The following is a 21,513-nucleotide window of genomic DNA, read 5'->3' as shown; positions in this document are numbered from 1 at the left end:
CTATGACACGTGCTTTTTCAGTAGTATCATATAGCTTTCTCGACGCTAACTACACCGTATTATCAGTCTTCAATCTATCAAAATTCTACCTTCTTTCTCAATCTTTATCCTATCCACGTACATCAAAGTAAGTGAATTTATTGATCTTGTAATAGCTAGCATAATTGATCTTAAATTAATGTTGTGTTTTAACCTGTATTTCAGTTCGAATCAGTTTCTTAGTTTCTTAAGATCGTAACAATATCTACCGTCAATAAATCTACTCTAGTCACTGCAACTGCGTTCGAATGGTGTACTCTATGGTTATCTACTAAAGGCTATCTTCTATCAGTGGTTGTAGACTACATTTAGTTCGAATTTGGTACGTATAGCTGTGTTATTTACGACTGTACATTGCTGTATAACTTCTACTTCGCCGTACTTGATTTCGTTGGAATGATCGGAATGCTGTATGGTTCAAAGGAACATTGATAACCGCATGGTCAAAGGAATGATCGGAATTCAATAATCTGCCAATCCAATAATGGAAGAACTGCGACAACTGAAACGAGCTAGGAGCGCCGCCAAAGGGCTTATTACAAAAACACAAAATGAAATCAAAGAAATGCTACTCAGCGTCGACAATTTAGAATCCATAAAATTGAAAATTCCCGAACTGGATGACGCGATGGACAATTTTCGAACTGCTCACGAAACTTACCACGCCAATCTGTCTGACGAATGCGATATAGAAGAATCCCATGAATACTTCGAAGCAGAGATGACAAGAGTTTGCGATTTAAAACGAAGAATAGACTCTATAGCCACAGCATCAGAGTTGGAGAAGAAGTCATGCGATCCAAAGGTCGATGACGACAACGCCAGTGTCACGTCTCATCGCAGCTCACGTTCGTCAAGGTCAAATATCGCCGCACGAAAGGCAGCGTTGAAAGTTCAAGTGACGCTTCTTAAAAAACGACAAGCACTTCAAGAAGAAGAACTGCGTTTGAAACAGAAAATGGAACAATTGGAACTGGAAACAGAAATAGCAAAGGCCACCGCCGAAGAAAATGCCTACGAAGGTGAGAGCAGTTACGAGACAGTTTCCAATGAATCGAGCGGCGAAGAAACAGACGAGGACAGTACGGAAGAAAACGGAGATTTTAAAAGGCCTAAGACACCATTAACACCACCACCGATGCTCAACTTACCAGCCGACCTTAAAATATCAATCAACGAGAAGAAGACAGAGGACTTGAAGAAGGACATCAAGATAAAATCGGAAAACGAAGAAGCTATTCTTAGCGCGATGGCGGCCCAGAGAATGCAAGCTCAACAAATAGAGAGCCTACTGGTTCAGCAACAGCGACACACCCTTGCCTTGATGCTACCTCAGCCTGAGGTACCAACCTTTGACGGAAATCCGATAGAATATTGCAGCTTCGTCCGAGCCTTTGAGAATATCATCGAGTCCAAAACGGAGAGCGACAATGCAAGATTGTACTATCTTGTACAATATACAGCTGGAGACGTACAGGAGCTGATACGGAGTTGCCTTTCAATGCCCCCCGCAGAAGGCTATCGCGAAGCCCGAAAACTTCTTAAGCAAAGATACGGCCAAAGCTACAAAATAGCAGCATCGTATGTTGGTAGACTAACCGAAGGCAACCCGATAAAGACCGAATCTGGCGAAGCACTGCGTAAGTTCTCAACCCTTCTCACGAGCTGCAGGAACACCCTAAGAGAGATTGGATTTTCGAGTAAAATAGAAAACCCGGACACGCTGAAGCGCATTGTAGACAAGCTGCCATACGGGTTACGCCTGAAGTGGCGCGACATCGCAGATAGGATCACCGAAAGGGACGGAAGAGAAATTACCATTGACGATGTAGCCGCATTCGTGGAGGATCGCGCGAGAATTGCAGCCCATCCAATATTCGGTGACATGTCAAACAACAGCAACCTGAATACAAACAAGCCAAGAAGTTACAACGAACGAAACACTAGGAGAACAATGTCGTTCGCAACTCAAGTCGACGCGAGAACATCTCCAAACAGCAATAACAAGAACAGCGAATGTCTCAATACTACGACGTCTCGGAGACTTCCAGAATGCCCGTCATGCAGCAATAATCACTGGCTTTCTCAGTGCTCCGTCTTCAGAGGAATGAGCTTAGAAGAAAGACACAAACTTGTTCGCAACAAGAGATTGTGTGACAACTGTCTTACCAATGGTCACGTAGCTAATTCTTGTTCAAAGGCAAGCTTTTGCAAGGTGGATGGATGCACACAAAAACATTCGACCTTTCTTCACCCAAAGTCGAGTACAGCTAAAGAATCCAAACAAGATGGCGAGGCAACAAGCAGTGATTCGAAACAAACCACCAACCAAAGTTCCTCCCAGGTTCGAAACGGCTATGTCAAGAGTCACCCAACAGTCCCGACCCGGAAGATAATAGCCTTGCCTATAGTTCCTGTGAAGGTCAAGGCAAGAGACTCCAACAAGGTAGTACAAACGTACGCGTTCCTGGATGGGGGATCAAATACCACCTTTTGCACAGAAAGACTCAAACACATGCTCAATGCCCAAGGAAAGGAAACCACTTTATCTATCACGACGATAGAGAAGGTCAACAGCAAAACTGAGACAACAGTTCTTGGCCTAGAGGTATCAGCCCTGGATGGTACTGGCCATCTAGAAATTCCTACCGTATTCTCCATTGCGAATCTTCCTGTCTCGACAGAAAGTATGGCTAGTCAAGTAGATGTAAACAGTTGGCAACACTTCAAAGGTCTTAGTATACCAAGCATCAATGCAGAGGTCGACTTACTGATTGGCAGCGACGTTCCCAGAGCCCTGCAACCGGAGGAAATCAGAGCAGGATTAGAAGGAGAACCATACGCAATGAAGACCATTCTAGGATGGGCGGTTGTCGGACCACTGAAAAATGGAGCCCACGAATTCCACATGTCGAACTTTGTTCAATCTGAAGCAAATCTCGAACATCAATTTAAGAGTTTCTGCAATATGGAGTTCAACGACTCACAATACGACAACAAGAGAACTATGTCAATGGAAGACAGGCGAGCTCTAAAGATCATGGAGGAAACTATTTGTCGTAAAGATGGGCATTACGAGTTGGCGCTGCCTTGGAAGAATGACGCGCCCTCTCTTGAAAACAACAGATGCCTTGCTATGCACCGTCTTCTGCTCCTGAAGAAACGACTCGGGAAGGACCCCAAGCTACACGAGATGTATTCAAGATTCATCGACAATCTGCTCGAGAAAGACTACGCCAGAAAGGTCACTGACTGTTACGTCGCCACGAATGTTACCTGGTATCTGCCTCACCACCCTGTGTTCCATCCAAAAACCCGACAAGGTCCGCGTCGTATATGACTGCTCAGCTAAGCATAAAGGCAAAGCATTGAACGATGAGCTTCTACAGGGGCCGGACCTTAACAACTCTCTGATTGGGGTGCTTACGAGATTCCGCGAGGAACCAATTGCCCTCATGTCAGACATTGAATCAATGTTCTATCAGGTACGAGTACCGGAAGGAGATCGTGACGCTCTACGATTTCTATGGTTTAAGGATGGAGATCTCGAAGGTGAAATAGAAGAGTTCCAGATGAATGTCCATCTGTTCGGAGGAACTTCATCGCCTAGTTGCGCAACGTTTGCTCTACGCAAGACAGCTGACGACTACTCAGGAGAATTCAGTACACAGGCAATCGAGACAGTTAAGAGAAATTTCTACGTCGACGATTGCCTCAAGTCTGTGGCTACCGAGAAAGCTGCAGTTCATCTCGCTAAAGAGCTGCGTGATCTATTGGCAAAGGGAGGCTTTCGTTTGACAAAGTGGATGTCAAACTCCGCTGCGGTTCTCTCGACAATCCCAGAACAGGAAAGAGCGCCTTCTACGAAGACTCTGGACTTCGATTCTACATGCATTGAGAGAGCTCTTGGCGTTCAGTGGAAAGTCTCATCCGACACCTTTGGATTCGCTATCGTTATCAAGGACAGACCCGCCACCAGACGAGGTATACTTTCGGTAGTCAGTTCGATTTACGACCCGCTGGGATTCGTTGCTCCATATACGCTACCGGCTAAGCTGCTGCTCCAAGACCTGTGCCGCCAAAGACTAGGGTGGGATGATCCTATGACAGAGGCAGACCTTCAACGCTGGCAGAGCTGGTTGCAAGATTTACCACATCTGGAAAGCTTAGCTATCCGTCGTTGCTTCAAACCAGACGGATTCGGTGAAGTCTCATCAAGCCAATTGCACCACTTCTCTGACGCTTCTCAACTAGGCTATGGAGCAGTAACATACCTCAGACTAGTCAATCGAGAAGGGAGAATTCACTGTTCTTTCGTCAATGGCAAGTCGAGGCTAGCACCCCTCAAACCAGTTACCATACCGAGGTTGGAGTTGTCTGCGGCTGTTCTCTCCACTAGACTCGATCAGATGTCTCTCAAAGAGCTTTCCATCCCAGTGCTAGAAGATTCGAGATTTTGGACCGACAGCACATGCGTACTTGCATACATCGAGAATGAGGACAAACGATTCCATACGTTTGTAGCAAACAGAGTGACTGCAATACGCGAGAAGTCAACAAGGACTCAATGGTCGTATGTCGACACAAGGTCCAACCCTGCAGACGATGCGTCAAGAGGTTTGTCGCCTAAAGCGGCCTTAGGAGATAACCGCTGGCTGAATGGTCCAGGCTTCCTTTGGAATTCAGAAGAGAACTGGCCTCGACGTCCTGCTGTGAAACTGGAAGATAACGACCCAGAAGTGAAGAGGGAAGCAGTAGTCAACGTTATCTCCACAGCGGAAATGAACGGGGATATGGTAAAGCGCTTCGAACGGTTCTCCAGTTGGACCCGCCTGCGCAAGTCCGTTGCCTGGATGTTGCGGTTGAAGTCAAATCTCCGTAACCTGTGCCGCAAGCGTCGGGCTCAAGAGACTGTCAACACTTCGAACAAGCTGGATCCGATAACAGTGGACGAGATGAATGCGGCAGAAAGGGAAATCCTCAAGTTAGTGCAGAAGTCGGCCTTTCCCGAAGAGGTTGTCGCTCTATCTTCACGTAATTCCACAGTGTTGCAGTCAAGTTCTATCTACAACCTCAGTCCTCAGCTGATTGATGGCCTGATATGTGTAGGAGGTCGTCTGGCGAACGCACCGATAGACGAAGATCACAAGCACCAAATTATTCTCCCTAGCAAGCAGCATGTCACCGAGCTGTTGATTAGACACCACCACGTTACTAATGGTCACTGTGGCGCAGAGCATGTTTTATCTCATCTAAGACAAAGATACTGGATTGTCAAGGCCCGAGCAGCGGTGCGCCGTGCCATCGGTACATGCTTCTTTTGCAGAAAGAATCACGGCAAACCACAGCAGCAAAAAATGGCGGACCTGCCAAGAGACCGCGTGACTCCGGATAATCCACCGTTCACATCCGTCGGGATTGACTTCTTTGGACCGTTCTTGGTACGTCGTGGAAGAACAACAGTAAAGAGATACGGCGTGATCTTCACTTGTCTTACCGTACGAGCTGTTCATATAGAAATTTCACACAGCCTAGATACAGATTCCTTTATAAACACGCTAAGGCGATTTATCGCAAGAAGAGGCCCACCTAAAGAAATTAGGACGGATAATGGGACGAACTTCGTCGGGGGCGAAAGGGAACTTCGCGAATCGATCCAATCAATGAATCAGCAAGCCATCCACGACGCGCTTCTAGCAAAGAATGTAAAGTGGACATTCAATCCACCTTCAGGCTCGCACCATGGCGGTGTGTGGGAGCGATGTATCAGATCGACCAGGAAGATTCTCCAAGGACTTTTAAAACAACAAACCATCTGCGACGAAACGTTATCCACCCTGATGTGCGAAGTAGAAATGATCATGAACAGCCGCCCACTTACAAAGGTTTCTGAAGACCCGCGAGACCTTGAAGCTCTGACTCCCAACCATCTGCTACTGCTACGTCCAGGTTCGACCATTCCCCCAGGTATTTTTGCAAAGGAAGACGTCTACAGTCGGCGAAGGTGGCGACAGGTGCAGTACCTAGCCGACGTTTTTTGGAGGAGGTGGGTGAAAGAGTACCTGCCCAGTCTACAAGCCCGCCAAAAGTGGATCAAAAAGCAACGGAATCTGCAACCCAACGACGTCGTGATGATCGTTGATGATACCACACAGCGATTTTCATGGCCACTAGGCAGAGTACTAGAAGTTTACCAGAATAGTGTGGATGGCTTAGTACGGTCCGCTAAAATAAGGACGAAGACATCGACGCTTGTACGTCCAGTCAGTAAGATTGTACTTCTGGAGGAAGCAGATGTTGCAGCCTAAAAAAAGGACTCTACGATATACTATTGTGCAATGCACGAGGGACACTAACTTTGAACTCTTAGTTTATTACATACCATTTACGATTATTATTGTTACCGTTCAGTTTTCTTGTCCTCCGGCCTTTATCCTTATAGTTTATTGTAAAGGCAGTACTTAGCGCCTTTAAGGGGCCGGAATGTTAACTAGTTAATCTTTTACAAAGTTTTTTATTATATGATTAAGTGACTCGATACCTCAGTCAATCAATCTATGACACGTGCTTTTTCAGTAGTATCATATAGCTTTCTCGACGCTAACTACACCGTATTATCAGTCTTCAATCTATCAAAATTCTACCTTCTTTCTCAATCTTTATCCTATCCACGTACATCAAAGTAAGTGAATTTATTGATCTTGTAATAGCTAGCATAATTGATCTTAAATTAATGTTGTGTTTTAACCTGTATTTCAGTTCGAATCAGTTTCTTAGTTTCTTAAGATCGTAACAATATCTACCGTCAATAAATCTACTCTAGTCACTGCAACTGCGTTCGAATGGTGTACTCTATGGTTATCTACTAAAGGCTATCTTCTATCAGTGGTTGTAGACTACATTCATTATTATACTGCAATAGTGATAATAAGATTTAAAACCCTTGTAACTAATTAAATAATGGTGATAGGGGAGAGTAGTAGCGATATTTCACCCAAAAAAAATGGATTGTGGAAAAGAGGTATCATGATTTCTGATGCAAAAGTATTATATATATATATTTTTTATCTACTTGTTTTATAATGATAATAATAATAGTTATTATTATTATTTATTATTATTTTTATATTGTATTATTATTATTATTATTATTATTAAAACTTTCTCTTTGTCCAACTTCTACAGGTCATCATGAATCCATTTTACGAGATCAACAGCAAAATAACTTCTGCCAATTTTGACAAGAAAGTACAGTTGGCAGCAAAGAAACATTTACAAGGATAACATTGTACATAATTCAAAATTTAGTGACATATAACTTAGAGTAATAGTCCCTTTCACTGCCCCCTGTGCTATTTTGAAAGGTAGCCGTGCCTTTGCATAGAAACGAGACAAACGGTGAGCTTGCAATGATAGAGATCATTTTTTACACCCTTGGACAATTATTCACATCTTTATCATTGCAAGCTTACCCTTCATCTCGCTTCTATTCAAAGGCACGGGTACCTTTCAAGATGGTGCAGGGAACTGTGCAGGAGAATGTTGATCAAATAAACCAATTTTGGCTTTGAAGAGCATATTATGATAATAATATTTTAATTAATGTTTATTTGAATCATGCAAAAAATTTTGGAACTACGTTAAAGAATGCTACATTGATGCTCAAAACGCGTTATAGATTGTCAGTGGTTATGCTAATAGCAATGAATTTTCACTTTTAGGTAAATGATTGTCAATAAACGCAACTGTTTGGCAATTCGTGTTATTGAAGTTTAATTGCGCACACAAGAAAATACATTCCGCGCATATGAATGTACAAACGCGCTATTGATTGTCCATTGATGTCCATGAATGTACACGCATATTCCAATATCGTTATTGAAAGTTGATCCGCGCTAATGATGTTACTTGTGGTGTTGATGAAAGTACATTACACGTTATTCATACGACTATTGGCACAAATGAATGTACATTTTCTGTTAATGAACGGCAAAAGGTGTACTACTACACCTTTTGCTGTTCATTAACAGAAAATGTACATTCATTTGTGCCAATAGTTGTATCAATAACGTGTAATGTACTTTCATCAACACCACAAGTAACATCATTAGCACGAATCAGCTTTCGATAACGATAACTGAATATGCGTGTACATTCATAGGCATCAATGGACAATCAATAGCGCGTTTGTACATTCATATGCGCGGAATATATTTTCTTGTGCGCGAAATTCAACTTCAATAACACCAAATGACAAACAATAGCATTTATGGACAATCATTTACCCAAAAGTGAAAATTCATTAGTGCTATTAGCATAATCATTGACAATCTATAACGCGTTTGGACAATCATGAGGGTCAACGTTATATTCTATAGCGTGGTTCGACAAACATTTGCATGATTCGAATGAACAATAAGAGAAATAAAACAATCATTAGCGATTTTTAAAAAAACTATTTTAGCCTTCAATTTCTTCGCCATTTATACATCGTGGCAAATACGTTTGCATATATCATGAACCACTGATCACATTTAGCGATAGTGATGGTTGCCACATTTCTCTGGAACCCTTCCATTAGCAACTGCTTTTTGTAGAGACCCAGAGCAATCCCTTGTCGTCTTGCCTCAGCCTGATCGTTCGTATGTTGTTGGATCTCTGGACGGCTGATGTCGGCTTTGATTGCTGCTTTAAGTGAGCTAATTGCTATTCTCCTACGCAGCCGCTATTATGGATACAGTTTCCTGAGTTTTTTACAGTATATGTATTAAAGTGATTAAAAAAAAAAAAACGCTAATGATTGTTTTATTTCTTTTATTGTTTATTCGAATCATGCAAATGTTTGTCGAACCACGCTATAGAATATAACGTTGACCCTCATGATTGTCCAAACGCGTTATAGATTGTCAATGATTATGCTAATAGCACTAATGAACTTTCACTTTTGTGTAAATGATTGTCCATAAATGCAATTGTTTGTCGTTTGGTGTTATTGAAGTTGAATTTCGCGCACAAGAAAATACAATCCGCGCATATGAATGTACGAACGCGCTATTGATTGCCCATTGATGCCTATGAATGTACACGCATATTCAATTGTCGTTATTGAAAGTTGATCCGTGCTAATGATGTTACTTGTGGTGTTGATGAAAGTACATTACACGTTATTGATACAACTATTGGCACAAATGAATGTACATTTTCTGTTAATGAACAGCAAAAGGTGTAATAAATAAGCTAAAGTGTATTTCACGGGCTGGGCTTATGAAAACTACGCTATTCCAAAATGAAACAGCTGCATCAATAGAGATATTAAATGCCATGGATGCCTACAGCTAATCAATATTGGTTTACTTGCTTAGAATTTGTAATTTGAACAGCTGAATATGATCAATATTTTTTATTTCTGGTCATGATTAAATCACATAACATAAGGATGGTTGTGATTGGATAGCCCTTTTCCAAGTAATCCTATTGGTAGATGAATGCATAAAATCAGCCAACGAGATTATTTACAGATTTATTAAGTTAAATCTACACTGATCTTCCGTGTTTGTTTTAGCCAGGTTCATCCAACAATTACGCAAGTTTAATTTTTTTGTGAATTGTTATATTTTGGAGACAACTTTTTAAAAGAATGCTGAATAAAGAAAAACGCAAATGATTGCTTTTTTTCTCTTAATGTTTATTTGAATCATGCAAATGTTTGTCGAACCACGTTAAAGAATGCTACATTGATGCTCATGATTGTCCAAACGCGTTATAGATTGTCAATGGTTATGCTAATAGCACTAATGAATTTTCACTTTTAGGTAAATGATTGTCAATAAATGCAACTGTTTGGCAATTCGTGTTATTGAAGTTTAATTGCGCACACAAGAAAATACATTCCGCGCATATGAATGTACAAACACGCTATTGATTGTCCATTGATGTCCATGAATGTACACGCATATTCCAATATCGTTATTGAAAGTTGATCCGCGCTAATGATGTTACTTGTGGTGTTGATGAAAGTACATTACACGTTATTGATACAACTATTGGCACAAATGAATGTACATTTTCTGTTAATGAACAGCAAAAGGTGTAGTAGTAATAAATAAGCTAAAGTGTATTTCACGGGCTGGGCTTATGAAAACCACGCTATTCCAAAATGAAACAGCTGCATCAATAGAGATATTAAATGCCATGGATGCCTACAGCTAATCAATCTTGGTTCACTTGCTTAGAATTTGTAATTTGAACAGCTGAATATGATCAATATTTTTTATTTCTGGTCATGATTAAATCACATAACATAAGGATGGTTGTGATTGGATAGCCTTTGTCCAAATAATCCTATTGGTAGATTAATGCATAAAATCAGCCAACGAGATTATTTACATATTACACGAATATTAGGTTATTAACCGCGAAGAGCAGCGTACATGGTCAGATTGATTCAACGGATCAAAATGGAAGTGGTAACATTTATGCTATGTTTTATCATTCTAGTGGTAAACTGCGAAAGTGCAGGTAACTAAAAACCTTTAGATTTGTTAAATCTGAAGACTATCCAGGGACTGGGGTAGGGTTAAAGCATTTGAATAAGGTTCTACGGGTTGGAGTCCCGACTGAACCACATATGTGATCATGAATGTGTTTGATGTGTTGCTCTCTCTCTTGACACGTAAAAGTCAACTGTGAGCCAAGTATCGTGTTGTGTTGTAAATATTGAATGTTATGGTAGTGCGTGTAGAGAAAACCTCACGAAAGAGGCTTTTAAAGGGAGAGATGGCGCGATCGCAACTGATGTTTTATGTTGAAAAAAAGCAGTAGAGCTATAGCAGTAACTGCGTGTCCTCTCTGAGGTCACTGCGACAATGCCAAATAATGATTTATCTGTCGTCTTTTCCCAAAACTCCTGCGGGTTATTATATAAATACGCTGTGTTTAGTACTCTTAACATTAACTTTAACTTTTTGTGCTCTTTGACATTAATTTTGAGTGTTTTAAATTAGTTTTGTCTCCAGACATAGAGCCACCAAAGTTCACGTTTTGTCCAAGTGATAAGGTTGTAGAGACGTTTGAATACCAGGTTCGCGTAATTTGGAAAGAGCCTATTGCTGTTGACAACTCTGGGCGTGTCCCAATTGTGATGGGAAATTTCCTTAATGGGATGCAAGTAATGGCTGGTCGAACGTTTAATGTGGAGTATATCGCGAAAGACGATTCTGACAATATTGCAACATGCAAGTTCAAGATTACCGTTAAAAGGAAAGGTACGTACGTGTAGATATAAGGCAGATTGTCGTGTATGGTCATGAGTCGGAGAACAACGGAAATAGCAGTGTCCAGGAATAGCGCTCAACCTTGAGAAGTGGTAGGATTGTGCAAGATCCAGTCGGTATTTGAGTAAGCCGAAGTCATTGTGCGGCTTTGCAAATCACCATGATCGATATCATGTCATAGGAACGATAAAAAAAGTCGATGTCATAGGCACGATTAAAAAGGTTGTTGAGCGATAGCTAGCAACACCATCTCCAAAACCCTTTCGGTATCTGTTAAGGTATTTATCCTCTAGATCATTACTTGGGGTGATAGCAACGTTAATAGCATATTCACTCATAGTGCAAGTTAAATCTACACTGATCGTTCCGTGTTTGTTTTTAGCCAGGTTCATCCAACAATTACGCAATTTCAATTTTTTTGTGAATTGTTATATTTTGGAGACAACTTTTTAAAAGAATGCCGAATAAAGAAAAACGCAAATGATTGCTTTTTTTCTCTTAATGTTTATTTGAATCATGCAAATGTTTGTCGAGCCACGTTAAAGAATGCTACATTGATGCTCATGATTGTCCAAACGCGTTATAGATTGTCAATGGTTATGCTAATAGCACTAATGAATTTTCACTTTTAGGTAAATGATTGTCAATAAATGCAACTGTTTGGCAATTCGTGTTATTGAAGTTTAATTGCGCACACAAGAAAATACATTCCGCGCATATGAATGTACAAACGCGCTATTGATTGTCCATTGATGTCCATGAATGTACACGCATATTCCAATATCGTTATTGAAAGTTGATCCGCGCTAATGATGTTACTTGTGGTGTTGGTGAAAGTACATTACACGTTATTGATACAACTATTGGCACAAATGAATGTACATTTTCTGTTAATGAACAGCAAAAGGTGTATAATGAAATAAAAGTTTTATAATCTTGTAAAGCGGCCAAAACTACATATTCTGGCCAAATTTCGAAACTATTCGCTATTCGTTGCGAAACTAGAGGCGAGTAAACATGACGCAATTTTTGGTTAAAATGTATGGAGCGGCAATCTTGGTGTTCCAAGTTGGTACACCATCATGGCGGACGAAATTTCAAAGCTTAAGATGATAGGATTTTAAATATTTTTGACTATGTTTCACTTAAATATACTTTAAATAGATATTTAAAATTGCTCTAAGGGAAAATCTTTCAACTAGAGCAAATTATTTTACTATCTTACCTTGTGTCTTTGCTTTCTTGATCACAGTGGTGCCTTGCCCAAAACTAAGTCGTCCAGCAAATGGTGCTCTGTTATGCAATGTTGGACCTGATTTCCCCGACAGGTTTTGTGTAGCTACTTGTCAAAGTGGTTATGATTTTGCTTTTTGGCCAAACTTGATATATTTGTGTAGTCAGCAAGGAGTTTGGTCAGGTATTGGTGTCGCTAGTCAAAGAGTGCCTGATTGTTCGGGTAAGAATGATAGCCATGATCTAGACAAAACTCACTTTAGTGTTGGGATGGAGGAAGAGGATGGCAGCTTATAGCCCTTACCTCCTTCTCACATACCAAAAAAAGAGAGAAGAATAAAAGGAAGGAAGGAAGGAAGGAAGGAGGGAGGGAAGGAAGGAAAGAAAAAAGAGAGAAGGGAGTAAGAAAGTATGGAAATGTGGAAGCAGGGAAGGAAGGAATAACTAAAAGCCATTTTTAAGAATCAATTTATCCAAGCGAACGAAATAATTTGCTTCTTGGCTTTACATAATAACTCTAACTTATTTTTGTTTTAACTGAAGTTCGTAGAGGGCCCACTCTTTCTCAAGGGTACTACTATAAAGGAGATGCAAACGATGGTGCTGTTCAACTGGCTCTAAAGAACAACTTCCAAACGATGATCAAGTCTATTGGATTTGGAATCCTTTGCCAAGATTCTGATAAATGTAACTCGAAGAATGTCGTTATTTATCCAGGGTCCACCGGAAAATAATCGTAACCAAGAATCTAAAGCACTGAGTATGAATGAATAAAGTAAACGCATAGGACATGGAAATTGTTGGTTATTAGAAAAACTGAAAATTACCAAAACTAATTAAATGTGTTACAATTTATCCTCACACCCCCTGACAGTTGTATCACGATCCTCCCCCTGACAGTTGTATCACGATCTTCCCTCCCATGACAGTCGTATCACTATTCTCCCATCCCCTGACAGTCGTATCACTATCCTCCCACCCCCTGACAGTCGTATCACTATTCTCCCACCCCCTGACAGTCGTATCACTATCCTCCCACCCCCTGACAGTTGTGTTACGATCCTCCCACCCCCTGACAGTCGTATCACTATCCTCCCACCCCCTGACAGTTGTGTTACGATCCTCCCACCCCCTGACAGTCGTATCATTATTCTCCCACCCCCTGACAGTCGTATCACTATCCTCCCACCCCCTGACAGTCGTATCACTATTCTCCCATCCCCTGACAGTTGTATCACTATCCTCCCACCCCCTGACAGTCGTATCACTATTCTCCCATCCCCTGACAGTCGTATCTTTTAGCCAAGTTGAACCACTCTACTTATTTCGCTATATCCTCTTACACGTACGGTTTTTTATAGCTTTTTTGAGTTATCGCTCTGAAGTCTCCACGTTAACAGACAAAGTCTGTAGATTGCTCCATTTCGTGATTCCTGTTACAATAGCCAATAATTGGCTTGTAATTTCCAAGTCATTCAATGTGTCTGCACACATTGTGCTTTTAACGGACATACCCCGGACAAAACATATCCAAACACTTTGCAAAACCAAATGAATAGACCTTTTATGTATAGGACATTTGTCTCATGTCTGGTTTTGACCCACTTAAGTCATTTATTGTTATGCATACACGCGCCGCAGTAGAACGATTTTACTGAATCCCCTGAACATTCATGCACAGAAAGTGAAAAGACAAACAAGCACGAAAGAAAACTATGGAATTAGTGTCTTCTGAAGGTTTATTTTCCCAAGCGACGAAAAATACCAATAATAAAAATATTATGGTTTTCTTGTGCACTTTCACGATTTTGTTGTTTAGCTGTTCGTAGTTATTGCATTCTAATACATGTCATGATCAATTGCATTATGCTAAGGTTTCTCAGTTTAAAGTTCCAAGGGATCAAGGCAGCTCCCGTTGGCGGATAAACGCTCCAGTTAGCAAATTATATCATGGATAAAAAAATTATCATCGATGATAGTGTGCACGCACTAAACCCGTGAACAATAAATAGTGCTAATTAGTACTAATTCATACCGAATATTTTGTTTTCTTTTGTTTAATCATAGTTTTATATTGTTTAAAGTTAGTATTTGTTTCACGGGTTTAGTGCGTGAACTCTAATGTTAGAAATAAATAGTGAGGAAAATATGAACACTTAAAATGACATTACGCCAGGCAAACAAAGAGAACAGAAAAACTTTATTGTGAACAATAACACGTCAATATATAGTATCATCCAACTCGCTAATCAGAGTCAGAGATCGACAACCCTTGCCACTTTGAAACGGCTTTTTCATGTGCCTTTGCCGCCTTGGTTACAGCCTCCGTCATTGTAGGCATCATTGCCATAAGCTCATCTAGTTGATCTTTCTTCTTTTTCTTCTTTTCCTTCTTCTCTGTTCCCTTTCCAGCTGTAAGAATAGGGACAAGAATACACCACGTTTAAATGAATAACACCGCGTGCGATGAATGCGGGTTGAGTCGTTGTATTGGGGCTACAAATTAAATATTGAATATGCTCGTAAAAAGCTTCAAAACTCTACTCAGGAAATCTACTCAGCATATAGAAAATGATTTCGGGAGAATGTTAACCCATAGGAAATACAAACATAAAAATTACAAAATGGCTGTTAAATTGTGCGTTTGATGATGAGTCAGTTATAGCGGCTAAACTAATTTTAAAGTGCAAAAAAGGGATATCGATAGGAGTCTTACTTCGATACCCTAAAAGATACCAGGAAACGCCGAAAAGCTCCAGTTTGTACACCCGAAAAGATACCCGACGAGTGTTACGTGCCAACTAGCCATTACCCGAAATTATTATAACCCCGAAGTTTCAACTTGTCAACTATGGTATGGATCCAAAATTCATAATTCAGCCTTAAATCCTTTCACTCAGCTTTAGATGGTATAGGCAAGAATATATGAAAAATAACTTTAGGTCTGACCCACAACCCCAACCCGAAAATTACTCAAAAGAGCCGTACTCCCTCGTGCTTATTCTGAAACCTTACGTAAGAACATAATATCGATGACGGCAATGAAACTGATGGATAGCATCTCACCTTTTTCCTCCTCTGCAATCAATTCATCCTCTTCATATTCACTAAGAAATCTTGAACGTTCCGTTTTGGTTGTGGTCTCCGTGTACTTTCTGGCATCAGAGGCTTTACTTTTTTCATCTTTCCCAACAAGATAAAGGCCGTCCCTTCCATAGTCTGCTTTTCTTTTCGAGGTACACTTTGCATCGTTTTTGATGTCCATCGGCGAAGATTCTTCACTACAACTACTCTCGTATACAATCCTCCGGGTCTTTTACTGATGGTTTGTCGTTGCTAAAAAAATTAAGGAAAAACCAAGTTCATTAGCTACATTAATACTAAAAGTAATAAGAATTTATAGTCAGAATGATCAATTGGTATATCAAAAAATTACCCCGAGACTTGCCATTCTTTTATTTTTCTTCCTATTCGCCTAAGTGCCGTCTGTTTAGTTGGCCCTGTTCCCTTGCCAATGGATGTATAGTAGGCCTTTTCGACAGGACCGAGCTGGTCGGCCATAAGCTCAACGTAACTAAGTACTCGTTTGGGAAGACATCCAACTTTGCTCACTGCTTCCCTTACCAGCTGTAGCTCGAGGTTTCTGTTTTTGAATTTTATTTCAGATTTGCTAGACTTGCCTTTATCGCGGTCTGCTTTTCGCTTTTGCCTGGTTTTTGGCGTAAAGAAAATCCTTTCCAGCCTTTCCAACTCTTTGTCTCCTTGGTCTTCTGGATTCACTACAGGCTCTCCCGCAAAAGCAGCTTCGAGAAATATGTTTCTTCCCTCCATGGAGCCGAGAAATTTCAACCACACACATGAACTCCAGGCGGTATTTATACAGAATTAAGTGTGAACATACCTTTGAGCCTCTTAGACTTACACTTGAAAAAAAATGTGTAGTTTCTTTCATATATTGCACAAAACAGAGAAATGCAAAGACAAATCTGCTCAATCATATCCTAAAAGCTGTGTAAACAATTACACCCCCTATTATGGTGTCATTACAAAATATGAACCTCCTTTGACAAAGTCTTACCTGCGTCAGCATCAGATCTTTTTCGCACTATTTCTCATCCCTTTTTGTGTCATGCATTAAAGCGAGCTTCATGCACGAGGTGACAACTTGTTCAAACATTATAACCTTTGAACAATATAATGTACTAATATTTTTTGCCAAGGTTAAATATCCGAAGCCGAGAAATTACTCGATTGTAGATTCACGCTATTCGTCATCAAGCACGATACAATGCTCTTACCTATGCATTTTTGGCACACACGATAGCAGAATTGCATATAATCTCGTGAATACTACGCTGTATCTTCTGAAAAGCTAATTCTCAACAACCGCTCTAAACAAGATGCCGCCTCCGGTTTTGCCAACGTTCTTCATTCTTGCTTACTTTGAAGCTTCGAGATGCCGGGAATGACTTCCCAGCTTTCCCGTTTCATCTTTTCAGTCAAATCTTCTTCGTCTTGATATGTATTATTAATTATTAATTATTACTAATTACTAATTTATTATTACTAATTATTATTAGTAATCTTCATAGACCTCCAAAAAGCCTTCGACACCATAGATCATGAAATTCTTTTGTCCAAACTATCGAATTATGGTGTAGATGAAGGCTCACTCAAGTGGTTCCGTTCTTATTTACTGACGAGGTCTCAGCTGTGCAGTGTTAACGGAAGTCTGTCTGAGCCTTGTACTGTGAGCTGCGGTGTACCACAAGGCAGTAATTTAGGCCCACTTTTATTTCTCCTGTATATTAATGACTTGGCAAATTGTTTGGCGCAAGCCATAACAAGAATGTTTGCTGATGATACCAGCATCAGCGTTCATGGTAAAAATGTAGGAGACTTGGAACCAAGCATCAACACTGAACTCACTAATATACATCAGTGGTTGTTAGCAAATAAGCTAAGCTTGAATGTAGCGAAAACGGAATTTATGATTATTGGGTCCCGCCAAAAGCTCACAGCGCAATGCGATTCCACTATTAATATTGCGATTAATGGAGCTAGCGTTAAACAAGTTGATCACACCAAATCTTTGGGTGTCACTATCGATAAAAATCTTAATTGGTCAGAACATGTTAACAACATTTCGAAGAAAATCTCTTCAAGTATAGGGGCTCTAAAACGTGTTCGCCCATTTATTTCGACCGATAGTGCCATCCAAATCTACGAAGCCTTAATTCTACCCAAACTGGACTATTGTAGTGCAGTTTGGGATGGATTAAGTGATAAACTATGTGTTCAACTACAAAAGCGTCAAAATCGAGCGGCTAGAGTTATCACAAGATCTAACTATGACATAAGATCTAGCCATCTCCTTGACCAATTAAACTGGGATACACTTGCAGTTCGTCGTAAAAAACAAAAAGCCCTACTAATGTTTAAGACGATGCAGGGACGTACACCAGTTTACTTACAAAACCTTTTCTCCGACTACCATACTAAATACAACCTTCGAAATCATGATCATAAACTGTCAATACCTAAGCCACACACTGAATATCTAAAACGATCATTCAGCTATAGTGGGGCAAAATTGTGGAATGACCTACCGTTAAATATAAAAGAGGTCAAGTCAGTACGAAAATTTAAAACGGAAATTGATAGTTTGTACAGTAAGAAAAGTTGTAACTAAGGGCTCCACGGCAAACATGTAAAACAGTAACTAGCTTTTTAATCGTAAATCTTTACTTTTAAATATTTTTAGGCAATCGACTGATGTTTTTACCGTGGCAAAATAAAGAAGCTTCCTTCCTTCCTTCCTTCCTTCCTTCCTTCCTTCCTTCCTTATTATTCGCGTTTTGGACATGTGTAAAACAAATGATGTCATTGGTCGACTTGGCCTTACAGGAATCGCAGAACCTAATGGAGGCCGTGACTATTACCATTACATTGCTAGCTTTCCCATTAAATTCTGGTATCTAACTGGCGAGACACTCAGACATTTGGTGAGGTCGTTGTGGACATGCGAATGTCAATAATATTGCACGACAGGACATACCGTCGCAACAGAGTCCGTCGCAGGATACGAGTTCAATGATTGAATATTACAAACAGACTCCTCCTAGTGTTTATTTGGCTGAGAAGATATCTTAGAATGCAAACCCTGGTCATGATGTTTAAAGTGGACATTACATATGTAAGCAAAACAATACAAGAAATAGTTTCTCTTCTACTTGAGAAATATTCGCGACAAGTCGTTTGGCCAGCTTTAGCAGAGTGGAGAGGTTGGCTGGGGCACTAGAAAAAATTTCCGTCCTGTGTTGGGATAATTGATGCAACGACTCATCCAATATGGCGACCATCTCAACGACAGGCAATGTTTTATAGAGGCGACAAAAAGAAACACTTCATGTCAAGCCACATCATCGTTACTTCAGATGGGACGATAGTTCATTGTTCGGCTGCGTAAGTACTTACTACTGTTTTATTTTGGTAAACTTGGAAATGATATTTATTGCTGAAATATCATAAAAGTGAACGATTAAAAATTCGTCCGGTGGGTGTGAAGCCAGCCTATGCGTCCAGGTTTTGCTTTAGATTTATTACTGAGTTTTATATTCCCTACATTTTTAGATTCCCCGGACATCTCAACGACACTAATGGATTTAACATGATGCCAAGGATTGGTCCGCAGTGTGCTCTAGATCTACCTGCTGGCTGCCATATTATTTCTGACAACGGTTATCCTCCCCATCCTGCTCTGATTAAACCTAAAAGAAGAGCCCAAGTCAATGGAAACCCAAGACTACAGGAGATAAACAGGGAGCTCACTAGCTGTCGGATTAAAGTGGAACACGCCATAGGATTCTTTAAAACGTATCGATGCATTTCTGAACGTTGGACGAGGCACCCTCGTGCTTTTCTCCCTATCGTTATACATTGCTGCGCTTCCTTGAGTAATCGGAGATTGCGTTTCTTACAAAATACGTATTAAACAACAGCTTCAATATATTGAAATACCGGTTTCAGTCATAAGTTGTAGTGGATGAATTTTTTGGGTTTTTTTTCTGATTCTCTCACACTGAAACCCTCATTCACAAAGGGAACAATGTTTTTGAGTCTGCCACGATAAAAAAGTCAGTTCTGTTTTGCAAATGACCTTCATCATTAATACGCACTAAATATTTTGTAGTTTACGCTGTCTTGTTCTTGAAATAAAGGTTAAAAAATCCATTAGTCGTCTCCTTTATTTGACATAGAGGATATTACATGGGAGCGCGGAGATACGAACTATCTTCGAGTGTTGATGGTATCTCTCACGAGTGAGCGCAGCGAACGACTGAGAGATATTCAACACGAGAAGATAAAATTTGTATCTCCAAGTGGTCATGTAATATTCTGTTTATTATATAGATATCAATGAGCGAAATACGAGGACTTATCCGGTGTCCTAAACTTTCGTACATTCTACACAGTGAAGATATCATATCCGTCACATGTGAAGATATCATATCCGTCACATGAGAAGATATCATATCCGTCACATGTGAAGATATCATATCCGTCACATGAGAAGATATCATATCCGTCACATGTGAAGATATCATGTCCGTCACATGTGAAGATATCATATCCGTCACATGTGAAGATATCATATCCGTCACATGTGAAGATATCATATCCGTCACATGTGAAGATATCATATCCGTCACATGTGAAGATATCATATCCGTCACATGAGAAGATATCATATCCGTCACGTGTGAAGATATCATATCCGTCACATGTGAAGATATCATATCCGTCACATGAGAAGATATCATATCCGTCACATGTGAAGATATCATGTCCGTCACATGTGAAGATATCATATCCGTCACATGTGAAGATATCATATCCGTCACATGTGAAGATATCATGTCCGTCACATGTGAAGATATCATATCCGTCACATGTGAAGATATCATGTCCGTCACATGTGAAGATATCATATCCGTCACATGGGAAGATATCATATCCGTCACATGTGAAGATATCATATCCGTCACATGTGAAGATATCATATCCGTCACATGTGAAGATATCATATCCGTCACATGTGAAGATATCATATCCGTCACACGTGAAGATATCATATCCGTCACACGTGAAGATATCATATCCGTCACACGTGAAGATATTATATCCGTCACATGTGAAGATATCATATCCGTCACGTGTGAAGGTATCATATCCGTCACGTGTGAAGATATCATATCCGTCACGTGTGAAGATATCATATCCGTCACATGTGAAGATATCATATCCGTCACATGTGAAGATATCATATCCGTCACATGTGAAGATATCATATCCGTCACATGTGAAGATATCATATCCGTCACATGTGAAGATATCATATCCGTCACATGTGAAGATATCATATCCGTCACATGTGAAGATATCATATCCGTCACATGTGAAGATATCATATCCGTCACATGTGAAGATATCATATCCGTCACATGTGAAGATATCATATCCGTCACATGTGAAGATATCATATCCGTCACATGTGAAGATATCATATCCGTCACATGTGAAGATATCATGTCCGTCACATGTGAAGGTATCATATCCGTCACATGTGAAGATATCATATCCGTCACATGTGAAGATATCATATCCGTCACATGTGAAGATATCATATCCGTCACATGTGAAGATATCATATCCGTCACATGTGAAGATATCATATCCGTCACATGTGAAGATATCATATCCGTCACATGTGAAGATATCATATCCGTCACATGAGAAGATATCATATCCGTCACATGTGAAGATATTATGTCCGTCACATGTGAAGATATCATATCCGTCACATGTGAAGATATCACTGTTGTTATGACTACCTTCATATGTCATCGATATCTATATAATATATCCTTTGTCTCACTCGGGTAGGCGATAAGAGATAAAGACGTTG

General features: G+C 40.2%; 3 protein-coding genes across 5 annotated transcripts; 2 read left to right on the top strand and 1 right to left on the bottom strand.

Annotated features, from left to right (window-relative positions):
* Positions 1-3,181: 3,181 nt before the first annotated feature.
* On the top strand, positions 3,182-7,611 carry LOC116292419 (uncharacterized). Of its 2 annotated transcripts, none has more exons than XM_089039547.1 (2): positions 3,182-6,721; positions 7,225-7,611. In XM_089039547.1, exon 1 carries the CDS (start codon positions 3,309-3,311, stop codon positions 6,345-6,347), a length of 3,039 nt encoding a protein of 1,012 aa, XP_088895673.1. In that variant the 5' UTR covers positions 3,182-3,308; the 3' UTR covers positions 6,348-6,721; positions 7,225-7,611. The 2 variants fall into 2 exon arrangements, with proteins under 2 accessions (XP_088895673.1, XP_088895674.1); XM_089039548.1 differs by lacking the exon at positions 7,225-7,611 and adding an exon at positions 6,799-6,972.
* Positions 7,612-10,427: 2,816 nt separating this feature from the next.
* On the top strand, positions 10,428-13,342 carry LOC116292415 (sushi-repeat-containing protein SRPX). Its single transcript, XM_031699734.2, has 4 exons — positions 10,428-10,557; positions 11,043-11,303; positions 12,565-12,768; positions 13,089-13,342. Exons 1-4 carry the CDS (start codon positions 10,470-10,472, stop codon positions 13,277-13,279), a joined length of 744 nt encoding a protein of 247 aa, XP_031555594.1. The 5' UTR covers positions 10,428-10,469; the 3' UTR covers positions 13,280-13,342.
* Positions 13,343-14,728: 1,386 nt separating this feature from the next.
* Positions 14,729-19,183, bottom strand: LOC116292420 (uncharacterized). Of its 2 annotated transcripts, none has more exons than XM_089039558.1 (3): positions 15,982-19,183; positions 15,612-15,881; positions 14,729-14,957 (listed from the first exon to the last, which is right to left on the bottom strand). In XM_089039558.1, the coding sequence occupies exons 2-3, from the start codon at positions 15,808-15,810 to the stop codon at positions 14,791-14,793; spliced, it is 366 nt and encodes a 121-aa protein (XP_088895684.1). In that variant the 5' UTR covers positions 15,811-15,881; positions 15,982-19,183; the 3' UTR covers positions 14,729-14,790. Both variants share the same exon structure in this region; 1 of them encodes a protein (XP_088895684.1).
* Between the last annotated feature and the right edge of the window lie 2,330 nt (positions 19,184-21,513).

Source organism: Actinia tenebrosa, unplaced genomic scaffold (genome assembly GCF_029948245.1).
Source record: "Actinia tenebrosa isolate PJP-AT-01 unplaced genomic scaffold, QUT_ActTen_1.0 PGA_scaffold6__47_contigs__length_16458017, whole genome shotgun sequence".
Lineage (NCBI taxonomy): Eukaryota > Metazoa > Cnidaria > Anthozoa > Actiniaria > Actiniidae > Actinia > Actinia tenebrosa.
The sequence above is the reverse complement of the archived record's forward strand: the minus strand, read 5'-3'. Positions and strand labels throughout refer to the sequence as shown.